Source organism: Saccostrea cucullata, unplaced genomic scaffold (assembly GCF_032062105.1).
Source record: "Saccostrea cucullata isolate Sc308-1 unplaced genomic scaffold, CSIRO_AGI_Scuc_v1 ctg1, whole genome shotgun sequence".
Classification (NCBI taxonomy): domain Eukaryota; kingdom Metazoa; phylum Mollusca; class Bivalvia; order Ostreida; family Ostreidae; genus Saccostrea; species Saccostrea cuccullata.
This window is the reverse complement of record NW_026920581.1, coordinates 477,501-499,090: the sequence shown is the minus strand read 5'-3', so window position 1 is coordinate 499,090 and position 21,590 is coordinate 477,501. Positions and strand designations below refer to the sequence as shown.

Here is a 21,590-nt window from a genome sequence, read left to right as displayed (position 1 = left end):
TTTGTTTATTAAACACCCAGAAGCAAAGAAAATGACTTTATTAAAAGAAATATTGTTCTTCCACTACATGATCTATATAGCCCCATCCTACACCAGAACCCTTGACCCAGGGGCTATGAAATTTACTTTTTTGGAATGGAGCCTTTCTTCATTAGACCTATGCATTGTTTTTTTTTTTAATACCTAGGAACAAAGAAGAATAATATCCATAAAAATAATATGACGCCAATGATTTAATTGCTTCTGAGACACCTTTCCTCACCACAACTATACATTTACATTAAGTTGTTTAATACCCAGAAGATTTTGAAAGAAATAATGCACTTTATCTACATAACAGATAATGCACTTTTTTCTTCTAAATAATCCATATAGTACTGCCATAGCACTAGAACCCTTGACTCTGGGGCCATGAAATTCACAATATTTGGAGAGGTAGCCTTATTCAACATAATTATGTACTTGGTTAATTTAATACCCAGGAGCAGAGAAGAAGATTTTCAAAGAAATAATGCATTTTCACTATATAATCTATATAGCCCCGTTCCCTGATCCTGGGGCCATGAATTTAGTCAAATTTTTCATTTTGCGCTTTTAAAAATCTTGTGTTGACCTCAATGCAAAATATAATGATGCAAAATGTAATGATCCAAAGAATGTGTTATTACATTCTGTATTACTACATTCTGTGTTGATCTTGATGCAAAATGTAATAATTATAATTATCACATTTTAATTAAGTTGCTAATTTATTTCACACTGTAACAAAGCACTCATAGCCCATAATTTAAGCAATTTTTCTTTTTTAATGTGTTGATTAATCATTTCCATAATCTCTATCCTTATGCCTCAGAGGAATATTTCCTGAAATACAAAATAAAGAAGTGATCACTTAAAAAAAAATTATTGTTGCAGATATGAATAAAAATAATGCTCACAATTCCTGTGATACACTTGATAATACACTTAAAGACTGGCTGATCAAACAAGAGGCTCTGGGCCACAACACTCACCTTGGACCTTTTTTTAAAATTAATATCCAATTTTTCCATATTTAATACTTTGACTCCCTATTGTGGACCAACCCTAACACTAGGCTGGGAACATGATTTGAACAATTTAGAATCTATGCTACCTCAGAAAGTTTCCACAAAAGGTTCAGCTTTACTTGCCCAGTGGTTCTTGAGCAGATTTTAAAATATTTCCCTCATATGTTTTACTGTAAAACTTTGATTCCCTATTGTTGCCCCACCCTAGCACTGGGGGGGGGGGGGAAGAGAGGATGATTCAAACTATTAAGAATCTACATTACCTCAGAAACCTTCCACATTAGTTTTACCTTACTGGCCCCGTGGTTCTTGACCAAAAAAAAAAAATTAAATGACCCCATCCTATTTTTGTCAATTCTTTCTTCCCTAAGAAGAGGTCTTGAGCCTTTACTTTAAAAATTTACACTCATTATCTACCAAGAATGCTTTGCACCAACTTTGGTTAAAATTGGCTTAGTAATTCTTGAAAAGAAGTTGAAACTTTAAAATGTGAAATGTTTACTAGCTGACAGAAGGATGGAAAGATTGATTGACTGATGATGGTGATCAGAAAAGCCCAGTTGAGCTTTTAGCTCTGTTGAGCTAAAATTCAGAACACATGCATTTTATAAAATATGATCTTATACATGTATCCTGTTTACATGCATATTTAGCCTATAAAACATTAGTAATTTATATACCTGGTGGAGCAACATAATAGTCCTCAATGGTTTTTGATGCATTCTTTAAGATATCAGTTAGACAATTCCCATCCATCACAGTGTCATCTCTCAAGTACAACTTTCTGTTAAATAAAGAATACTCATGAATTGAGGAATGGAAAGCTAATTTTTCTTATTATATAGATCCTTTTTAACTGATATCATTCAAGAAAAACATTCATTGCTTTTTTATCTTCAGAGAGGTATTTTTACATGCAGTCTCCAAATGTGTATATAAATGATGTTGTACCTATCTTCTAGAACTGAATCCATTGGCTCCACATTATCAGTGTTGACTGAATATAGCCGATTTGCTGACTGCACAGCCTTATTTAAGCGATCAACAGCCTCCTGATTATTAAACTGAACCAAAGATAGGCGCTCCAGTAAAATCACTATCTCTTTGTCTATATTTGGTTCCTATATCAGAAAAGCAAAACACTCTGATGATTAAATCCTATTCATTCATATATTATATATAACTCAGATGAATTTTATGTTTTCCCAGAATTTGAAAAAAATATGAAATTTCAATTTAGAGATTTGAATGCTAAAATTAAGTGGCAGTGAAAAATATCTTTAAACAAGAGGCCCATGGGCCACATCACTCACCTGAGTACTGTGGCTAGGAAAAAAGCAAAAAATCAATTCAGTTTTGAAAACCATAAATGCATGTGGTCCCAACCTACCCCTAAAAGGTAGAAGGGGGATGATTTGAATTAACTTAAATCTACAAAGAATGCTTACATATTTCTATGACTTACTATGGCTTCTTTCTCTATAAGTTTGAACTTATATTTTTGCCCCACCCTATCCCAAGGGGTCCTGATTTGAACAAACTTGAATTTACACTACCTGGGAATGCCTCTATATAAATATGTCCGATCATGGCTTTGTTGTTCTTGAGAAGAAGATTTTTAAAGATTTTTCCCATATATTCCTATGTAAAACTTTGGTCGTCCATTGTGGCCCTACCCAACCTTCAGGGGTCATGATTTGACCAAACTTGAATCTACCTGAGGATCTTCTATATAAATATGATCAATCATGGCTTTGTTGTTCTCGAGAAGAAGATTTTTTATATAGGTCATCCATTGTGGCCCCAACCAACCCCTACGGATCATGATATGTACAAATTTGAATCTACACTACCTGGGGATGCCTCTATATAAATATGATCAATCATGGCTTTGTTGTTCTTGAGAAAAAGATTTTTAAAGATTTTTCCCCTATATTCCTCTGCAAAACTTTGGTCGTCCAGTGTGGCCCCACCCTACCCCTAGGGGTCATGATTTGAACAAACTTTGATCTACACTACCTGAGGATGCTTCTTTATAAATATGATCAATCATGGCTTTGCTGTTCATGAAAAGAAGATTTTCCCCATATAGTCCTATGTTAAATTTTGGTCGTCCATTGTGGCCCCACCCTATCCCCGGGGGTCATAATTTGAACAATCTTGAATTTGCACAACCTGGGGATGCTTCCACATTAGTTTCATCTTTCCCTAACCAGTGGTTCTTGAGAAGAAGATTTTTAAAACATGCCACAAATTTTCACTTTTTAAAATTATCTACCCTTGAGTAAGGATGTGGCCCTTTCTTTGAAAACAAGAGGCCCAGGGGCCACAGCGCTCACCTGAGCACATCAGGCTTGAATTTACTCCACCCCCCCTCCAGGCGTTCATCATTTGAACAAACTAGAATCTACACTACCTGAGGATGATTCCATATAAATATCACTAATCATAGCTTTGAGGTACTTGAAAAGGAGATTTTAAAAGGTTTCCCTATATATCCCTGTGTAAAACTTGGGTCGGCCATTTTGGCCCCACCCTAGCCCCGGGGGTCATGATTTGAACAAATTTGAATCTACACTACCTGAGGATGATTCCACATGAGTTTCATCTTTCCTGGCCCAGTGGTTCTGGAGAAGAAGATTTTTAAAGATTTTTCCTATATATTCCTATGTAAAACTTGGGTCGGCCATTTTGGTCCCACCCTTGCCCCGGGGGTCATGATTTGAACAAACTTGAATCTAAACTACCTGAGGATGATTCCACATGAGTTTCATCTTTCCTGGTCCAGTGGTTCTGGAGAAGAAGATTTTTAAAAATTTTTCCTATATATTCCTATGTAGAACTTGGGTCGGCCATTTTGGCCCTACCTTTGCCCCGGGGGTCATGATTTGAACAAACTTGAATCCACTCTACCTGACGATGATTCCACATGAGTTTCATCTTTCCTGGCCCAGTGGTTCTGGAGTAGAAGATTTTTAAAGATTTTTCCCATATATTCCTATGTAAAACTTGGGTCGGCCATTTTGGCCCCACCCTTGCCCCGGGGGTCATGATTTGAACAAACTTGAATCTACACTACCTGAGGATGCTTCCACATGAGTTTCATCTTTCCTGGCCCAGTGGTACTGGAGAAGAAGATTTTTAAAGATTTTTCCTATATATTCCTATGTAAAACTTGGGTCGGCCATTTTGGCCCCATCTTTGCCCCGGGGGTCATGATTTGAACAAACTTGAATCTGCTCTACCTGAGGATGATTCCACATGAGTTTCATCTTTCCTGGCCCAGTGGTTCTGGAGAAGAAGATTTTTAAAGATTTTTCCTATATATTCCTATGTAAAACTTGGGTCGGCCATTTTGGCCCCACCCTTGCCCCGGGGGTCATGATTTGAACAACCTTGAATCCACACTACCTGAGGATGCTTCCACATGAGTTTCATATTTCCTGGCCCAGCGGTTCTGGAAAAGAAGATTTTTTTTTAAATGCCATTAATTTTTAACAAATTCATGATTATCTCCCCTTGGAAAAGGGCGTGGCCCTTCATTTGAACAAACTTGAATCCCCTTCACCCAAGGATACTTTGTGCCAAGTTTGGTTGAAATTGGCCCAGTGATTCTTGAGAAGAAGATGAAAATGTGAAAAGTTTACGACGACAACGACGACGACAACGACTACGACAACGACTACGACAACGACAACGACAGACAACGGACAAATTTTGATCAGAAAAGCTCACTTGAGCCTTCGGCTCAGGTGAGCTAAAAACTTGAATCCCCTTCACCCAATGATGCTTCATGGCAAGTTTGGTTAAAATTGGCCCAGTGGTTCTGGAGAAGAAGTTAAATGTGTGAAAAGTTTATAGACGCACAAACAGACGGAGTAAAGACAAATTGGGATCAGAATAGTTCACTTGAGCTTTCAGCTCAGGTGAGATAAGAATACATTTTTAAATTAACTTTAACTATGTAATAATTAACCATGCAACTTACTAGTCTTAAGACCAAAGAGCAGAGAAATTTTGTTAATGTTTAATTTTTTGCAAAGTGCATTGATTTTGTCCAAATTTTGAAACACTTTGAAAAATCCTTTTCAAAGTGCATTGATTCTGTCCTAATTATAACACACTTTGAAATTTTTTTTTAAAGTGCATTATTTTTTCAAAGTGCTTTTCCACAGAGCAGGGTATCATCCAAGCAAGTTTAATTTGGTCAACATAGGGCTCATAGTTACTTTAGAATGTACCTGCTCCAAAAACTTTAATCTGTTCACTCATCCAGAAAATGTAGGTTGAAGCAAGCTTGGATGTATCACCCATGCAAGTGATACATCCCAGGACTTACAGTAACTGGGTAATCAGATCTGCACCAAAAATTTTACCCTGTACACTCATCCAGAAAATGTAGGTCATATCCAGCATCTGAAGCAAGCTTGGTACTTTGCATCCTTAGATGTATCACCCATGCAAGGTCAACATAGGGCTTATAGTTACTTGGAAATGAGACCTGCATCCAAAACTTATCCTGTTCACTCATCTGGAAAATGTAGGCCAGATCCAGCATCTGAGGCAAGCCTGGTAGTATGCATCCTTAGATGTATCACCCATGCAAGTTTGGTCAACATAGGGCTTATAGTTACTTGGCAATGACACTTGCACCAAAAACTTTAACCTACTCCAGAAATATTAAGCTGGTCATTCCTTAGCTGAAAGAAGGTACAGTTTCAATACAAATTACGCCCTATATTTTTCTAAAATATGAAAGTGATATAAGAAATCAAAACTCATTCTTTCTGAATCATAGGAATTCTATGCAGTAAGAATACACAACTCGTTTTTCTCACATGACCTCCTAAATGCTAATTGTGACGTCATTATTGTGTGCATTTTCCCGTATTTTCTTAAAAAGTTGCAGAAGACTCCAATTTTCAGTGGAATTTTCTTTAAGAAAACATACTCTGCCACCGTCGCCCAGGAAAATTTTGAGATATGTGATTTTTCATAGCAGTTTACATAATATATCCAAAAATTAAAGTGGGCGACGGTGGAAGACACTATTTTCTAAAGCAAAATTGGCAGAGAAATGAGTCATTTTGAAGCTTTTCTGCATTAAACTTAAAAATTGTACCAAATTAATGGCGTCATATTTCCAGAAAGGTCCTCCTTCATGACATATTCTTTAATGATTAATCATATTCATCTACCCAACTATTGTTAAAGCCAATTTCGTAACTTTTTAAGAAATTAAATTTTTAGGGCACAATAAAGCTCAAACCGTACCTTCTTCTTGCAGCATCTGAAACCTTGACTGGTACAATGAAACACACTAGAAGCATATAATCTGATCAATGTAGGACATAGAAGTACTTAAAGAGAACTTTAACCTTGGACATCAACACAGAAGCCAACACAGAGAGTATCACATAAGTATCGTACTATTAATTCCATTAAGAAATGAATTTAAATTTTGAAGATTCATGAGGTTATGAAATATGACGCTTCACGCCGGCATATTTCATGATGTGTGTTAGCACTACATGATACATATTTTGGCTTGAAGCGTTGTAGTTCATGTACCTCATGAATCTTCAAAAATTGAATTCATTTCTCATATGTTACGCCATTCAACTGTCATTTTTAAAGCAGAACAGTTTGCACTATAGTTTTGACTTCAAGTGCGGTACATATATTATGATGTAACAATGGAGATACATGTATGATGTTCATCCATGGTACTTGTATTTTGTGACAAAAACAAGAGGAATTCCTTTTTTCTTGATGTCACTTTTACTTTTCAGGGTTTTCTCTCTGCTATAATTAGCGAGTACATTTTGCATGTTAGATTTGATTTCAATTTTATCGTGTCCTCTTTTTAAGAGATTAACCGTTGGTTAACCCTAAGGTCTGTAAACACACACACACACCCTTGTACCATCATAAATATGTACTTAGAGCAAGAGATTTTCAAAGAATTCATGCATTTTCACTATAAAATCATTAGAGCCCCACCCCAGAACCCCTGACCAAGGGGCCCTAAAATTCACAAATTTGGAAGAGGCATCCTTTCTCATTATAACTATGTACATAGTTCATTGGTTTAATACCGAGGAGCAGAGGAAAAGATTTTAAAAGAATTTATGCATTTTCACTATATAATCAATAGAGCCCCTCCCTAACACCAGAACCCCTGACCCTGGGGCCATGAAATTCATAATTTTAGAAGAGACATTTTTGCTTGTCATAACCATGTCCATGGTAAGTTTATTTGATACCCAGGGGCAGAGAAGCAGATTTTGAAAGATTTTAATATATTTTCACAATATAATCAAAAGAGCCTAGCCCTAACATCAAATCCCCTGATCCAGGAGCCATGAAATTTACAATTTTGGAAAAAACATTCTTGCTTATCATAACTAGGTGCTTGGTTAGTTTGTTTAGAGCAGAGAAGATGATTTTCAAAGAATTTATGCATTTTCACTAAATCATCAATAAAGTCTTGCCCTAAAACCAGAACCCCTAACGGGGCCATGAAATTCATAATTTTGGAAGATCAAGGCAGCCTTATCCAACATACATGTGTAACAACATAATTGCATGGTTAGTTTATTAAATACCCTGGAGCAGAGAAGATTGTTGAAATAAATAATGCATTTTCTCTTTATAATCTATAAAGCCCAGTCCTAGCACTAAAAACCCCTGACCCTGGGGCAATGAATTTCACAATTTTGGTAGAGGATTTTATGCTGATTACAATCATGCCAGCAGTTTGACTGCTTAATGTCCAGGAGTAAAGAAGAAGATTTTTAAAGATTGCATTAATTTTAATGGTTTTGGACCCATCCCTCAGGCCCTGGGGTGGGGGGTTCATGAAATTCACAATTTTTGTTCCCCTTCTGTCAAAGGTGTTTATGCCAAACTTGGTGTGTAGTTGCAGAACAGAATCTGTAAATTTTCAAATGGTAACACACTGGACAAATGACGTACGACGCGCACCATACAACTAAGGACTAAGCTTACTCAGGTGACGTAAATTATAATCGTAAAATGACAACTTGGTGTTGCCTATCCATTTTACCAACTTGGAAATCAACAACAGCTGATAAAATCTGAATAACTGGTTATTTCAAGGCAATTTTACAATAAATACAAATAAACCAGCTGCAGAACTAGCTCTCTGCTTGAGAAAATTCGGAAGATAAAGCAGAGAGCTACAAATAAACCTATGGCAAATATCATCTAAAATTTTCAGCTCGATTGATAAAGTATTAAAACGGAAAATAAAAAAAAAAATCGAACTGCTCAGGTTTTAAATTTGCCCCGGCTCGGGTTTGCCTACCCATTTTACCAACATTCGACAAAAATACATTACGAACCTAATCTAACATGCTCACCTTGGACAACTTAGATCCGCATTTATCACCGGGCCACCATGTTGGTTTTTCTGGCACCTACAAATTAGAAAATATTCATTAATATATTTATCCAAAACATCTCTGCTCTTCGATACATTTAAGAAGAAAATTAACGTTACTTGCATATTATATATTTTAACACCTTTGATGAAAAACGTCGTCTTAAAGAAACAATAAAAGAATATGTGTAGATTCTATGGATACATTCGCATTGGCAAAGCATATTTCTATTTCACATTAGAACTCCAATAGCCTGGTGAATCCCCTTTTTAATAGCTGTGTAAACTCCGCGGCAAGGATGAGCCTGGGAACCAAGTTATCTGCTGCCGCTTGGGGTGCGTCGATTTACCCAAATGGGCCCAGATGGAACTCAAATTGATAAAACCAAATTGAATTTTATTTCTAAAAAATAAATTAACAAATGAAAATCATTAATTATATGTTTTTATGATTTTTCGACGTGTAATATATATAACATTAAATTAATTGCGAATTGGGGTATTTCGTTTGAGTACTATAGAAATGATATACATATATACTTTTAAAGTGGAATGCTGTGGTTTGACTTTCAGTATAAAAAGTTCAATATTAACTTCCACTTAATTTATATGATTTTTTTGACATTTTTTTTTCTTCAGAGAAAATTTAAAAAAAAAGTTTTATTTGAAAATAAGGTGCTTAAATTTTTAAAGAAACGCTGAAAAGACATGACTTAGACAGACTTTTTAGACTTTTTAAATAAAAAATATTTATGAAAATAAAACACATTAATCTGTGTGTTAGCGTGATGGCGTGTTGTTCAAACTCATGTTAGCATGACAGCACGTTGTGTGTTAGCGCAATGTGTTGTGGGAACTTGTGTTAGTGTGAAGGCGTGTTGTGCCAACTCGTGTTAGTGTGTTGTGTGTTAGTGCGTCACCGTGTTGTGTGAACTTGTGTTAGCCTGACAGCGTGTTGTGTGTTAGCGCGACTGGGTTTTCTGAACACGCTGTTGAGCTTTAGCAAATGGCCCTATCCGGACACCAAAATCTATAGTTTTAGCTAATGGCTAGAAACTTTTTCGGTCAAAACTTCTTTTTATAATTTTTTGGTTTATTTTTTGTATTTCAGAAACGCTAAATCAGAATATCAGACCAGAACAAAATTTGGAACAAGAAGACCTGATTCCTTGTTCGACCCGCGTGGTTTTAACCCCATAGTTTAATATTTATTATTCGTTATAATTCAAATTATTCAGATTTTCTGAATCGACCATACTGTTTATAATTAAAAATATCGATAATTATGATATTTTTTTTACTTGGAAAAATACCATATATATATATAGAATTTAAAGTTTACCCGATTAAAACCACTCTTTAGTTTTGAAAAAAAAAAATAGTACAAAATATTTTATCACTCCCTGTCTACCGCGTATAAACGTGCATATTTTGTTCATAAGTTTACCAGTATTTATAAGTCTGCAGAAATATGTTTTGACACTTTATGTTTGTATTCTGTGAATAAGTAAATAAGAAAACATTTAAATATACATTTAGATAATAAATTCAATAATTATACCATCAAGAGTTAATTTATTTTTAAGGAAAAAAATGCTCATATATAAATTATTATCATATTTCAAATGAAATTAATTACATCCATGTCCTAAACTCATTAAGAAACCATCTTTACTACTGACTTCAATGTTGACAACCAATTAATGACACGTTTCCCCCGATACCTGAAACCATAGACATATAATTGCGCTACCGAATATCCATGTATCCCTATAGCGTGAACCCCTCTATTTACCTGTAAAGTGTATATACATATATAAGTAGGTCGAAACCACTGGGGTCGTTACCACGCGGGTCGAACACGGAATCGGGTCGTAACCACTCGACACCGTAAAGCTAGCTATATAGTCTCGTATTTTTCAAAACTATTTCAGCTTATTTTAATTAAAAGTAAAATAGAATAGAATAATAGATAAAACTTGATATTAAAGGGGAAGCACAAATTTGCCCATATCAACATTGCCCATAACCAAAAGATGGGAGAGGGGGTTTTGTGTACCATTGTACCGTCGGGAGTCGGATATAGAGAAGACTAGATTTACCGCTTGCCAAACCAGGCTTTAGAAAAAAATGAATAGCATAAGTACAGAATGTCAACAACTCAAAGAACAGTATGATGCATGTTTTAATAAATGGTTTTCAGAAAAATTTCTGAAAGGAGTCACTAAAGACGAATGTGCTCCACTGTTTGAAGTCTATCAAGAATGTGTCAAAGTAAGTAAATTATGGGAATTCGGGTAGTTAGGCCTACGGGGTGCGTCGATATACCCAAATAGATCCATATGAACCCAAATGACGACCCAGATGGACTAATATTAAATATAAGACTCAGAGATATCCTAAATTATGATTAAATAGTCATAGAGTATATGCAGAGGACTTTATTTCTCCCATTTATCATACCACCAGGTCCATTACGATCAGGTTAGAATTACCTACTGTAGGCTGTAGCTTTATTTACCTACCTCAGGTAACTTTATTTAGTTATTTCAATCCAAATTTTCACAGATTTGCTTTTCATTTGATAAAAACAAAAAGTAACAATTAAATTGCTACTAATAATAACTATAGGTATTTTTATAAAAGCAATCTAAATCAGAGATAGATTATACTGTCCATTTTTAGCTCGCCTGAGCTGAAGGCTCAAGTGAGCTTTTCTGATCAAAATTTGTCCGTTGTCTGTCATTGTTGTTAACTTTTTTACATTTTTGACTTTTTCTCAAGAACCACTGGGCCAATTTCAACCAAATTTGGCACAAAGTATCCTTAGGTGAAGGGGATTCAAGTTTGTTCAAATGAAGAGCCACACCTTATACAAGGGGAGATAATTCAGAAATAGTGAAAATTTGATGGTATGATTCAAAAAAGTATTCAGCAAGTATTCATGTTTTACATATTAATGCCCCTTGATCTCTCGTCATGCTTTCAAGTCGTCAAAAATGTAAGACACTGGTGTGACGACACTGTCATATTACAGTGAAAGCATCCTCAGGTAATGTAGATTTAGATTTGTTCAAATCTTGACAGGGGGTGGGAAAGGGGGGATAGGATGGGACCACAATGTAAGATCAAGCTTAAAAGGTAAAAAAGTCATAGTCAAGGAAATACGCAAGCATCGAAAGTTTATGAAGATTCAAGTCTGTTCAAATCATACACCCTCCCCTTTTATCCACTTATTATGGATTTAAACTTTTCATGACTGAACTGATTTCTGTTTTTTCCTAGCACAGTGCATGAGTGATGTGGCCCATGGGCAGGGCCTCTTGTTTCTTTGATCTCAATAATCAGCATAAAAACTCTGGAATAAGGTGTCACTGAAATATAGTGATCTACAGTATTTTTAAAAAAAATTTATGAAATTACTTATCAATTTAAATACAGTACAAAAATGCAGCAGATGTATGATGTACAGACTGTGCGTGTATATACATCAGTTATAACATTTTGTAAAGTTGAACCTTATTAGACATGGATTCCAATTCACACTACGCTGCTATTAATAGAATATCATGTTTCAAAAGATTACAATAGTTCTATTCATAATAATTTATTTTGAATAAGGTACCACTATCAATGAAGTCACTTGAGTAGGAACCTACCTAGATAACAACAGTTACAAGGAATGTTTCCTTGTGGAAAGTTCAAACACTAGTAGTAAAAAAAGACTAGGTTAGAAATACAAGGTTAGTAATTCTCTGAGCATGTTGAGATATCTGTGAAAATCATATCACAGAGGATGTCCACATTAAATGATACACTTGGTTGTACTCTAACTATCCATCTGTCAATTTTTAGCTCTACTGGTCAGAGACCAGAAGAGCTTATGCGATAGTAATGCGTCCGTCGTCCGTCCGTCTGTCTGTCTGTAAACAATTTTTCAAAATGCTACTCCTCCTACAGTTTTGATCCAATTTCAATATAACTTGGCACACAAGTAGACTACACTAAGATACATAATTCTGTGCATCGGTTTTTGATTTTGATGAACGGTGTTGCCGTGGTTACTAAAAATAGAAATTTCTGTGAAATTCTTTCAAAATGCGACTCCTCCTACAGTTTTGATCCAATTTCAATATAATTTGGCACACAAGTAGACTACACTAAGATACATAATTCTGTGCATCGGTTTTTGATTTCAGTGAACGGTGTTGCCGTGGTTACTAAAAATAGAAATTTCTGTAAAATTCTTTCAAAATGCTACTCTTCCTACAGTTTTGGTCCAATTTCAATATATCTTGGCACACAAGTAGACTACACTAAGATACATAATTCTGTGCATCGGTTTTTGATTTCAATGAACGGTGTTGCCTTGGTTACTAAAAATAGAAATTTCTGTGAAATGCTTTCAAAATGCTAATTCTCCTACAGTTTTGATCCAATTTCAATATAACTTGGCACACAAGTAGACTACACTAAGATACATAATTCTATGCATCGGTTTTTGATTTCGATGAACGGTGTTGCCATGGTTACTAAAAATAGAAATTTCTGAGAAATTCTTTCAAAATGCTACTCCTCCTACAGTTTTGGTCCGATTTCAATATAACTTGGCACAAGTAGACTACACTAAGATACATAATTCTGTGCATTTGTTTTTGATTTTGATGAACAGTGTTGCCGTGGTTACTAAAAATAGAAATTTCTGTAAAATTCTTTCAAAATGCTACTCCTCCTACAGTTTTGGTCCAATTTCAATATAACTTGTCACACAAGTAGACTACACTAAGATACATAATTCTGTGCATCTGTTTTTCTTTTGATTAGCGGCAAGGATAATTTTTTTTTACTTATTGCTGTTTTAAAGTCTCAAGTCCCAACTGCTACTTTTCTCTTCCTTTGTTTTAAGTATAAACCAGTAGAGCTATAGTCTCGACAGAGACTTCTGGTTTTTTTTTATGAACTACAGATTTTTGCAGGTAGTTGCATTTGTGCTCCAATCATGTTCTGTGTTTGCTCAGTGTTCACCGTTTACTAACTGTTCATCAAGTTACGTTCAGCTTGCATTCACTATTTGCTTGCCACTCAAAGAAAGTAGAATGTTTTGTGCGAGTGCATGTGTATTGTAAATAATGATATTCTATTTATGAAGTAATCATTGTTTTATGCATTATTTCAGAAAGCAATTAAGGAACACAAAATTGATCTCTGGGAACTAGAAAAACCAGTGCTAGGAACAGATCACGAGAAAAAGGATCCAAACTGATGCATATGAAACTGAAGATTCAAATGGAGCAAGAAAGGCTTAAATATCCTAAGTGTCCTTTACCCTTGACACTTAGATACTGAAGGAAGTTTAGGATGTGAAACTAAATATTTTGTTACTATTTCAAGCCTTAGAGATGATTACTGTATTTTGTGGAAGAATGTGAGAAGATTAAACTAAAGGACCCTTTTTGCACTTATTACAGGGTACTTCTGACTGATCAAACATTTGAAATTTGCAATAAATTGTTTTACTTAACTTGCAATTATGTCAAGAATTCTTAGCTTTGTACATAGATAGAACCATGATAGAGTGATTGAAAACATGATTTGCATGTATTTTCAGGGCCATCAATCTTTCTGATTTGGGTCTGATAAATGGGCTTTTGCCAATTGGGAGAACTCCCAAAATTCCCAATTTAATTATTAGTACACTGTATCTAGAAATTCACAATATCACAAAATGTATTTGTGTGTATGTAAAAAAAAATTGTGTCTGTTTAAAACCTAATTTATCCTACTCTGTTGTTTTTCTTTCAATTTAGAACAAACAATTCATGTTTTAACAACTCTAGCTCACCTGAGCTGAAAACCCAAGTGAGCTTTTCTGATTACAGTTTGTCTGTAGTACAGTATATCTGTCTGTCAGTCCACCTATTAACTTTTTTAATTTTTAACTTCTCGAGAACTACTTGGCCAATTTCAATCAAACTTACCACACAGCATCCTTGAGTGAAGGGGATTCAAGTTTGTGCAAATGAAAGGCCACACCTTCTTTCAAAGGGAGATAATTAGGAAAGTGATCATTTTCTGGCATGTTTTAAAAATCTTCTCAATAATGACTGGATCCGGAAACATGAAACGCTAATGTAGAATAATCCTCAGGTAGTGAAGATTCAAGTTTGATCAAATCATGACCCCAATGGATAGGGTGGGGCCACTATAGACAATCAAACTTATTCATAGGAATAAACTCAGGTGACATCTTGCTATCTGTACGTATATGTCCATCGTCCTGCATTGTGCGTTAACATTTGAACATTTTCAGCTTCTTCTCTAGGGCTTGAAGGGTGGTTCCAAACCCACTAACATGAATGCAGTTTTTAAAAAAACCCCAACTTTTTCTTTATTCCAGGACATCAAGTTGTCAAATTGTTCTTAAATTGGCATGGTTGTAATAAGCATTAAAGGGGCATAGACACAGTTTCAACTGATTTTTTAAAACCAGTTTTAATTTTTACAATTCCTACCTAAGGCACCATCTAATGATTAGGAAAATTTGAACTGTTTAACAAACAAGATACAGAACTTAAAGTTCTTCATAATGTAAACAAGGCTCGTGCCTTGTTAGTGTTTACATATAGAAAATGTCACATTTATAATAAAATGAAATTCAGCAAAGCAATAGAAACTGTCGAATTGTATTTAAAATTAACTTCTTTTTTGAAATTATCTACTCTGAACGAACATATATTAGTGTATTAACCTATGTAAACAAAAACATGACACGGACCCTGTTTACATAACAAAGGTTTGGAGCTCTAAATCTGTCCTGTATCTCGACAACAGTTACTGACGTTCAAATTTTTGATAATCATTAGAGAGACCCTTGTAAAATATTTGTAAAAATGGAAAAATAAATTTTGAAATTTTAGTTGAAACTGTGTCCATGCCCCTTTTTGTCTTCAACCAGTGTTGTGAAATTTATGGCCATGAATTACATACAAACTCTTAAATTATATACATAATTATGACGAGGAAGGGCGTCTCTTTCAAAATTGCGAATTTCAAGGCTCCAATTATTTGCAGTTTCCTTTCATTTTCTCTGAAATAAAATTTGGTATACATGTATAGATTTATCATTAAAATATCTAGGTCAAGATCTATTTTGGTTACGATGGAGCCATTTTTGACAGAGATATGTTCCGTTGACTTGGAAAAGTTCCAATAATTTGGGGAAGGGGTTTTACGAACATCTCTTGCATGTTTTTTTTTTTTGTTTGTTTTAGTTTTCTGTCAATTTTTCATCTGAAACAAAGAGGGCGTACAGGACGAAGACCGTCTCCAGCTCTAGAACCATATTTTTTCTCAATTTTCAAAGTTCACGGAAAGATTTTATATATGCCTCGTAAACGAAGTTTTGGGGGGAATATAGATTTTGCCCTGTCTGTCTGTCTGTTTGTCACAAAACCATTAACCTTGCCCATAACTTTTGACTGGTTGGGACTATGGCTTTTATATTTCACAGGTGTATTCTTTATGACAAGACCTTTCTTTGGGTACCACCAAATTTGACCTCTTGACCTTGGATTTTGAAACATTTTACACCATAATTCCAAACTTTTTTTTGCTTTTGCCATAACTTTTGAATGGTTGGTGCTAGGACTTTCATACTTGACATATGACTGTTGTATTCTTTGTGACAAGACCTTCCACTGAATGCCAACAACTTTGACCTTTTGACCCTGACCTTGGAGATTGACCTTAAAACATTAACCTTGGCCCTTACTTTTGAACCGTAAGGGCTAGGACTTTCATATATCACAAATGTAATCCATGTGACATGACCTTTCATTATTTTGACCTTGACCTTGGAGTTTGACCTACCGGTACTTTTAAAAAACTTTAAACTTAGCAATAACTTTTGAACAGCAGTTGGTGCTAGGACTTTCAAACTTCACTTATGTATTTTTTGTGACAAGACCTTCCATTGGGTACCAACAACTTTGACCTTTTCACCTTGGAGATTGACCTTCTTTTGAAAATCTTTAACCTTTGCCATAACTTTTGAACAAAAGGGCTGGGACTTTTATACTTCACACATGTAACCATTGTCACAAGACCTTCATTAGAAACCAAACAACTTTGACCCTTTGACTTTGAACCTGGAGTTTGACCTACATTTAAAAAAGCTATATTTGCCCACAACTTTTGAGCAGGTGGTGTCTGGGTTTCATATTTCACATTTGTATTTCACGTGAGAAGGTCTTACATTGGGTATCAACATGTTTGATTTGCATTTGAGAAAATTTAACCTTCGCTTCGTTGCCATACGGGGACATATCAGTGTTTCACAAACACATCTTGTTTTCTAAATTATACTCACCGTCAATAGAAACGCAACACCCTAATTTAAGGGGTGAAAATTATATACGGGATATAACTATGTACCAAAAAAGTTAGTACATTTTTACTTTGCCAAATCAGTTATTCAACGGTTAAATGATTTTCATTCCATTACCGGAAGTTGATTTTTTAGCTCCCTGAACAGAAATCAAAAATTAGTATTTTAAATAAAATTATTGACAATATTTTGGGTTTTCAAGGTTTTGTACCTGTTAATTATAAGTCTTGTACTTTTCGTCCAAAAAATAATTAGATAAATTTTCTCTTCCGGATGTGATGCCTGTATTTCCTCAAAGTAACTGAAAGCACGCATTTTCATTGCTAATGTTGGAAATTTTCAAAATAAAGAAAAGGGAGAGCTACAGATGCAAATATACACTACATAACGACTTTTCGGGCTCATGTTTTTCAAAAGCATGAATGACAGTTCCTTGACCGGAAAACGGACAAGGTTTACTACACTCACACCAAGTTAGAGAAAAAACCTATGGGCATGTTTGAAAAACAGGCATTTAAAAAATCATGGACATTTAAAATAAATATTTCGCTCAGATTAAGACATTGATAAACTTAATGCATGGTCCAAATGCGCTCTTCTGTTTTACATGCCATAACTTTTAATTGAATGGTTGGTGCTAGGACTTTTAAAAGTTATGTGTTACTTTCTAAGGTTAAAGATAACATTTAACGTTTAAATGAAGTATCATTGTTTTGTAAATTTACTTTTTAAATATATGTATTCATTCTTAATCTCATCTTTAAACCTTATAAAGTAACACATAACTTAAAACATCCCCTTACTTTTCAATTAAAACGTGCTAGTCCGCCATGTACATATATCACAAATGTAATGCATTAAGTTTATCAATGTCTTAATCTGAGCGAAATAAATATTCTTGTCCTTTTTTAAAAAACTGTTTTTCAGAACTTGGTCAATTTTCTTTTGAACTTGGCGTAGTGTAGTAAACCTTGGACTTCCGGTCAAGGAACTGTCATTCATGCTTTTGAAACACATGAGCCAAAAGTCGTTATGTAGTGTATATTTGCATCTGTAGCTCTCCCTTTTTTTATTTTGAAAATTTCCAACATTAGCAGTTAAAATGCGTGCTTTCATATTACTTTGAGGAAATACAGGCATCACATCCAGAAGAGAAACCAAGGACTTTTTTTTGACTTTGTACAAGACTTATGATTAACAGATACAAAACCTTGAAAACCCAAAATATTGACAATAATTCTATTAAAAATGCTCATTTTTGATTTCTTCATATTTCTAAAAATCAACTTCCGGTAATGGAATGAAAACCATTCAACCGTTGAATAACTGATTTGAAAGTTTGAGAAAATTTAACTTTTTTGGTATATAGCTATATCCCGTATATAATTTTTACCCCTAAAATTAGGGTGTTGCATTTCTATTGACGGTGAGTATATATCTAAAGTACAGGTATCTTTTGAAGTATGACAGGTGGTGTCATGAGATGTAAATTTTCATTTTTACCCTGGGTAAAATTGGGGGAGGGGTTGAACAATGACGTTTTTCTAATATAACATGGTTCCCAGAACTACTCAATTTTATGTAGCTGCAGATCTGTAGCTCGCTGGTAAAAAAAGAATGGACGACCAGACAGCTACAGTGCCACCCATTGAAATAAGTTTAAATTTAGTGCGTACAAAAAGTGCGCTGTTTCTCGATTTATTTCTCCGTATACATGTATGAAATATATTGCCGGAGATAACGAACAGTATTCAAGCTCAAAAATCCATAAAACAATACAAGATATTGGAGCAGAGCAAACACAGACCTCCAAAAATGTAGAGGTGGTATCAGGTGCCATGGAAGAGTGAGAATCCCCTGCCGACCGGTTACACCTACCGCTCATCATGATCGGGAAATGATGGAAAAATCAGTTGTCAATTCACTGTGTAAATAATGGCCTAACAATTAGTATGAAAAACGTCAGTCAGCATTTGACGTAATGATAAATTTTATTTGCTGACAAGGTCATGGTATCAGTCATAGAACTTACGAAATGATGACTTTAAACGAGAGAGGTGATATTCTTGTTTCATCAATGATCTCCTGGACTTTAATTTATCGTGGGGAATGGTTGTGTATAAAGTTTAAAAGTCGTAAGCTTTTATGCTGTAGATTTTGGTTAAATCTTGTGATTTCTAATTGTTCAAAAGTTCCTTGGAATTTTTAAGTATCCACATTTGATTTTCACCACTTCTTGAATATATTATTGCATTGTACTCTTGAAGTCTCTCCTTCACTACTGTTAATTTCTTAGTGAGGAGTGAGAAAGAGGCTTGATGAGCCTTACAAACGGAAACGATGTTGTTATCTGCATCGTCAGCAGGGACCAGTACGTACTGATCATTGGAACCATGTTACATTATTTAGAAAAATGTCATTGTTCAACCCCTACCCCCATTTTACCCTTGGATAAAAATGAAATTTCCGAAACCTTATTACTATTCGGACACCATCATCTTTTTTTATAAAAAGATGATTAGGTGACAGCGCACAAGGTAACCAGGTTTTTGTAGGAAAACATGTCATTTTTGAACTTTCGTTTTGACCGTAGGGTAAAATTAAAAAAAATCCATAACCTTATAGTACATCTACAGGACACCACCTATCATACTTCAAAAGTTACCTATACTTAAAATTTAATTTAGAAAAATATAACCTTTCTGTGAACTTTGAAAATTGAGAAAATTGTGAAAATTCGACCGAACTATATTAAAAGTATTTAATTCTGCTTAGAATGTGTTCTGTGATGCTTGTGAAAATGTGCCTTTGTATAATTTATTTCAACTAAAATACGAAGAGAGTAGAAATGACTACCATATATTCAGTTACTATTATAATAGTATTTTAATTTGGTTATAGGGAAATGACCAGACAACAGGGGTTTAACCCCCGTGTGGTGACCTTTGCCTAACCTGTTGTTTGTGGAAGATTACCACCCACTTCAGATCCACCAACATACTACAAGGTTATATCAAATCCACCTTATCTTTTTATTATAAAAAAAGGAGGACGGTGTGTTTATCCGCTCCAGGTAAATTTTATTTACATATGGCTACATTCTGTATAATGGCAATCATTCATCTGTAAAAGTCTGTCCATCGAACCATTGCATGTCTAACGCATTTGCTTTGCCTTTGTCCTTGTATTGCGGTTAGCCATGATATCAACGTATACCTAAATTTTGGTAAGTTTTTATCCTTTAGCAGGAGGTATTCAAAGTAATTTCTAGTTTAACGAGACGGCCATGTAGCCGTATCAGTATATATATTTTACAGTAAGTATAATCAGGAACTTCTTGTATTTCCATAATTTTAAGGGTGTTGCTGGTACCAGATCACTTGGTTCATCCCAAGTCCAAGCAGCAAGCTTCATGGTTGGGTGACTTTGCAATTAAATGCACAATTATTATTAACCTATCAGTTTCAATGATTGGTTACAATTGTGCACATAGGGCAAAGTCATTTAACAATGAATGTTTAACGCGATGACAATTTACAGAATTAGTAAAAGGAACTAAAAGGAACTAGATGCGAACTCGTCGCGAGCATAATATTGATCTTTGAGAGTAGAAGAATAAAGATTTTTGGCTCCTCGCGGCCCCTAATGTGAATGGACAGCCCCTTTTTAGCTCACCTGAGCCAAAGGCTCAAGTGAGCTTTTCTGATCAAAATTTGTCCGTTGTCTGCTGTCGTCGTCGTCGTCGTAAACTTTTCACATTTTCATTTTCTCCTCAAGAACCACTGGGCCAGTTTCAACCAAACTTGCCACAAAATATCCTTAGGTGAAGGGGATTCAAGTTTGTTCAAATGAAAGGCCATGCCCTCTTCCAAGGGGAGATAATTTTGAATAAATGTAAAATTAATGGCATTTTAAAAAAATCTTCTTCTCAAGAGCCACCGGGCCAGGAAAAATGAAACTTATGTGGAGGCATCCTCAGGTAGTGTAGATTCAAATTTGTTCAAATTATGACCCCCTGGGGTTGGGCTGGGCCACAATGGCCGATCAAAGTTTTACATAGGAATATATAGGAAAAATCTTTAAAGAATCTTCTTCTCAAGGACCACTGGGCCATGGAAAGATGAAACTCATGTGGAAGCATCCTCAGGTAGTGTAGATTCAAGTTTGTTCAAATCTTGACCCCTGGGAGTAGGATGGGGCCAAAATGGCCGATCAAAGTTTTACTTAAGAATATATAGGAAATTTTTTAAAAGAATCTTCTTCTCAAGAACCACTGGGCCAGGAAAGATGAAACTCAAATGGAAGCATCCTCAGGTAGTGTAGATTCAAATTTGCTCAAATCATGACCCTCGGGGTAAGATGGGGCCAAAATGGCCGATCAAAGTTTTACATAGGAATGTATAGAAAAAATCCCAAGAACAGAAAAGCTATGTTTAGTCATAATGACATGTAAGCATCCTCGTGTATTGAAGATTTAAATTTGTTCAAATCATGGCCCTTTGGGGTAGGGAGGGAAACGATTGGGAATCAAATTTGAATTATTACGAAGTAATATATAGGAATAAAACGTTTTTAAAAAATCTTGATAAGAACAGCAAATTCATATGTTTATTATGAAGGCATTCTCAAGTAGTATTAAAATTCATCCCCCCCCCCCTCAATAAACTTTTCAGTTCTGATCTGATTTGTGCTTTTTCCTATTTGCTCAGGTGAGCGATGTGATGTTGCCCCTGGGCCTCTTGTTCTTGAT

The 21,590-nt window shown here is 35.0% G+C and overlaps 3 protein-coding genes across 3 annotated transcripts in view; 2 read left to right on the top strand and 1 right to left on the bottom strand.

Annotated features, from left to right (window-relative positions):
* The window catches only part of LOC134252059 (sodium-dependent serotonin transporter-like), a 234,793-nt gene that overhangs the window by 48,831 nt on the left and 164,372 nt on the right, over window positions 1-21,590 (top strand). The gene's annotated exons all lie outside the window — the stretch shown is intronic.
* On the bottom strand, window positions 601-8,798 carry LOC134252082 (glutamyl-tRNA(Gln) amidotransferase subunit C, mitochondrial-like). Its single transcript, XM_062734523.1, has 5 exons — window positions 8,598-8,798; window positions 8,435-8,491; window positions 2,001-2,170; window positions 1,730-1,833; window positions 601-864 (listed from the first exon to the last, which is right to left on the bottom strand). The coding sequence occupies exons 1-5, from the start codon at window positions 8,676-8,678 to the stop codon at window positions 818-820; spliced, it is 459 nt and encodes a 152-aa protein (XP_062590507.1). The 5' UTR covers window positions 8,679-8,798; the 3' UTR covers window positions 601-817.
* LOC134251711 (TP53-regulated inhibitor of apoptosis 1-like) lies at window positions 10,547-14,236 on the top strand. The gene is made up of 2 exons (XM_062734140.1): window positions 10,547-10,728; window positions 13,631-14,236. The coding sequence occupies exons 1-2, from the start codon at window positions 10,585-10,587 to the stop codon at window positions 13,715-13,717; spliced, it is 231 nt and encodes a 76-aa protein (XP_062590124.1). The 5' UTR covers window positions 10,547-10,584; the 3' UTR covers window positions 13,718-14,236.

Excerpts from the sequence above, each read along its gene's own strand:
- LOC134252082 (XM_062734523.1), bottom strand. The coding sequence starts at position 8,678 with ATGCTTTGCCAATGCGAATGTATCCATAGAATCTACACATATTCTTTT. Across the intron at positions 1,834-2,000 it reads GATTCAGTTCTAGAAGATAG|AAAGTTGTACTTGAGAGATG; the intron begins GTACAACATCAT and ends TTTATTTAACAG. Across the intron at positions 865-1,729 it reads CTATTATGTTGCTCCACCAG|GAAATATTCCTCTGAGGCAT; the intron begins GTATATAAATTA and ends TTTGTATTTCAG.
- LOC134251711 (XM_062734140.1), top strand. The coding sequence starts at position 10,585 with ATGAATAGCATAAGTACAGAATGTCAACAACTCAAAGAACAGTATGAT. Across the intron at positions 10,729-13,630 it reads TCTATCAAGAATGTGTCAAA|AAAGCAATTAAGGAACACAA; the intron begins GTAAGTAAATTA and ends GCATTATTTCAG.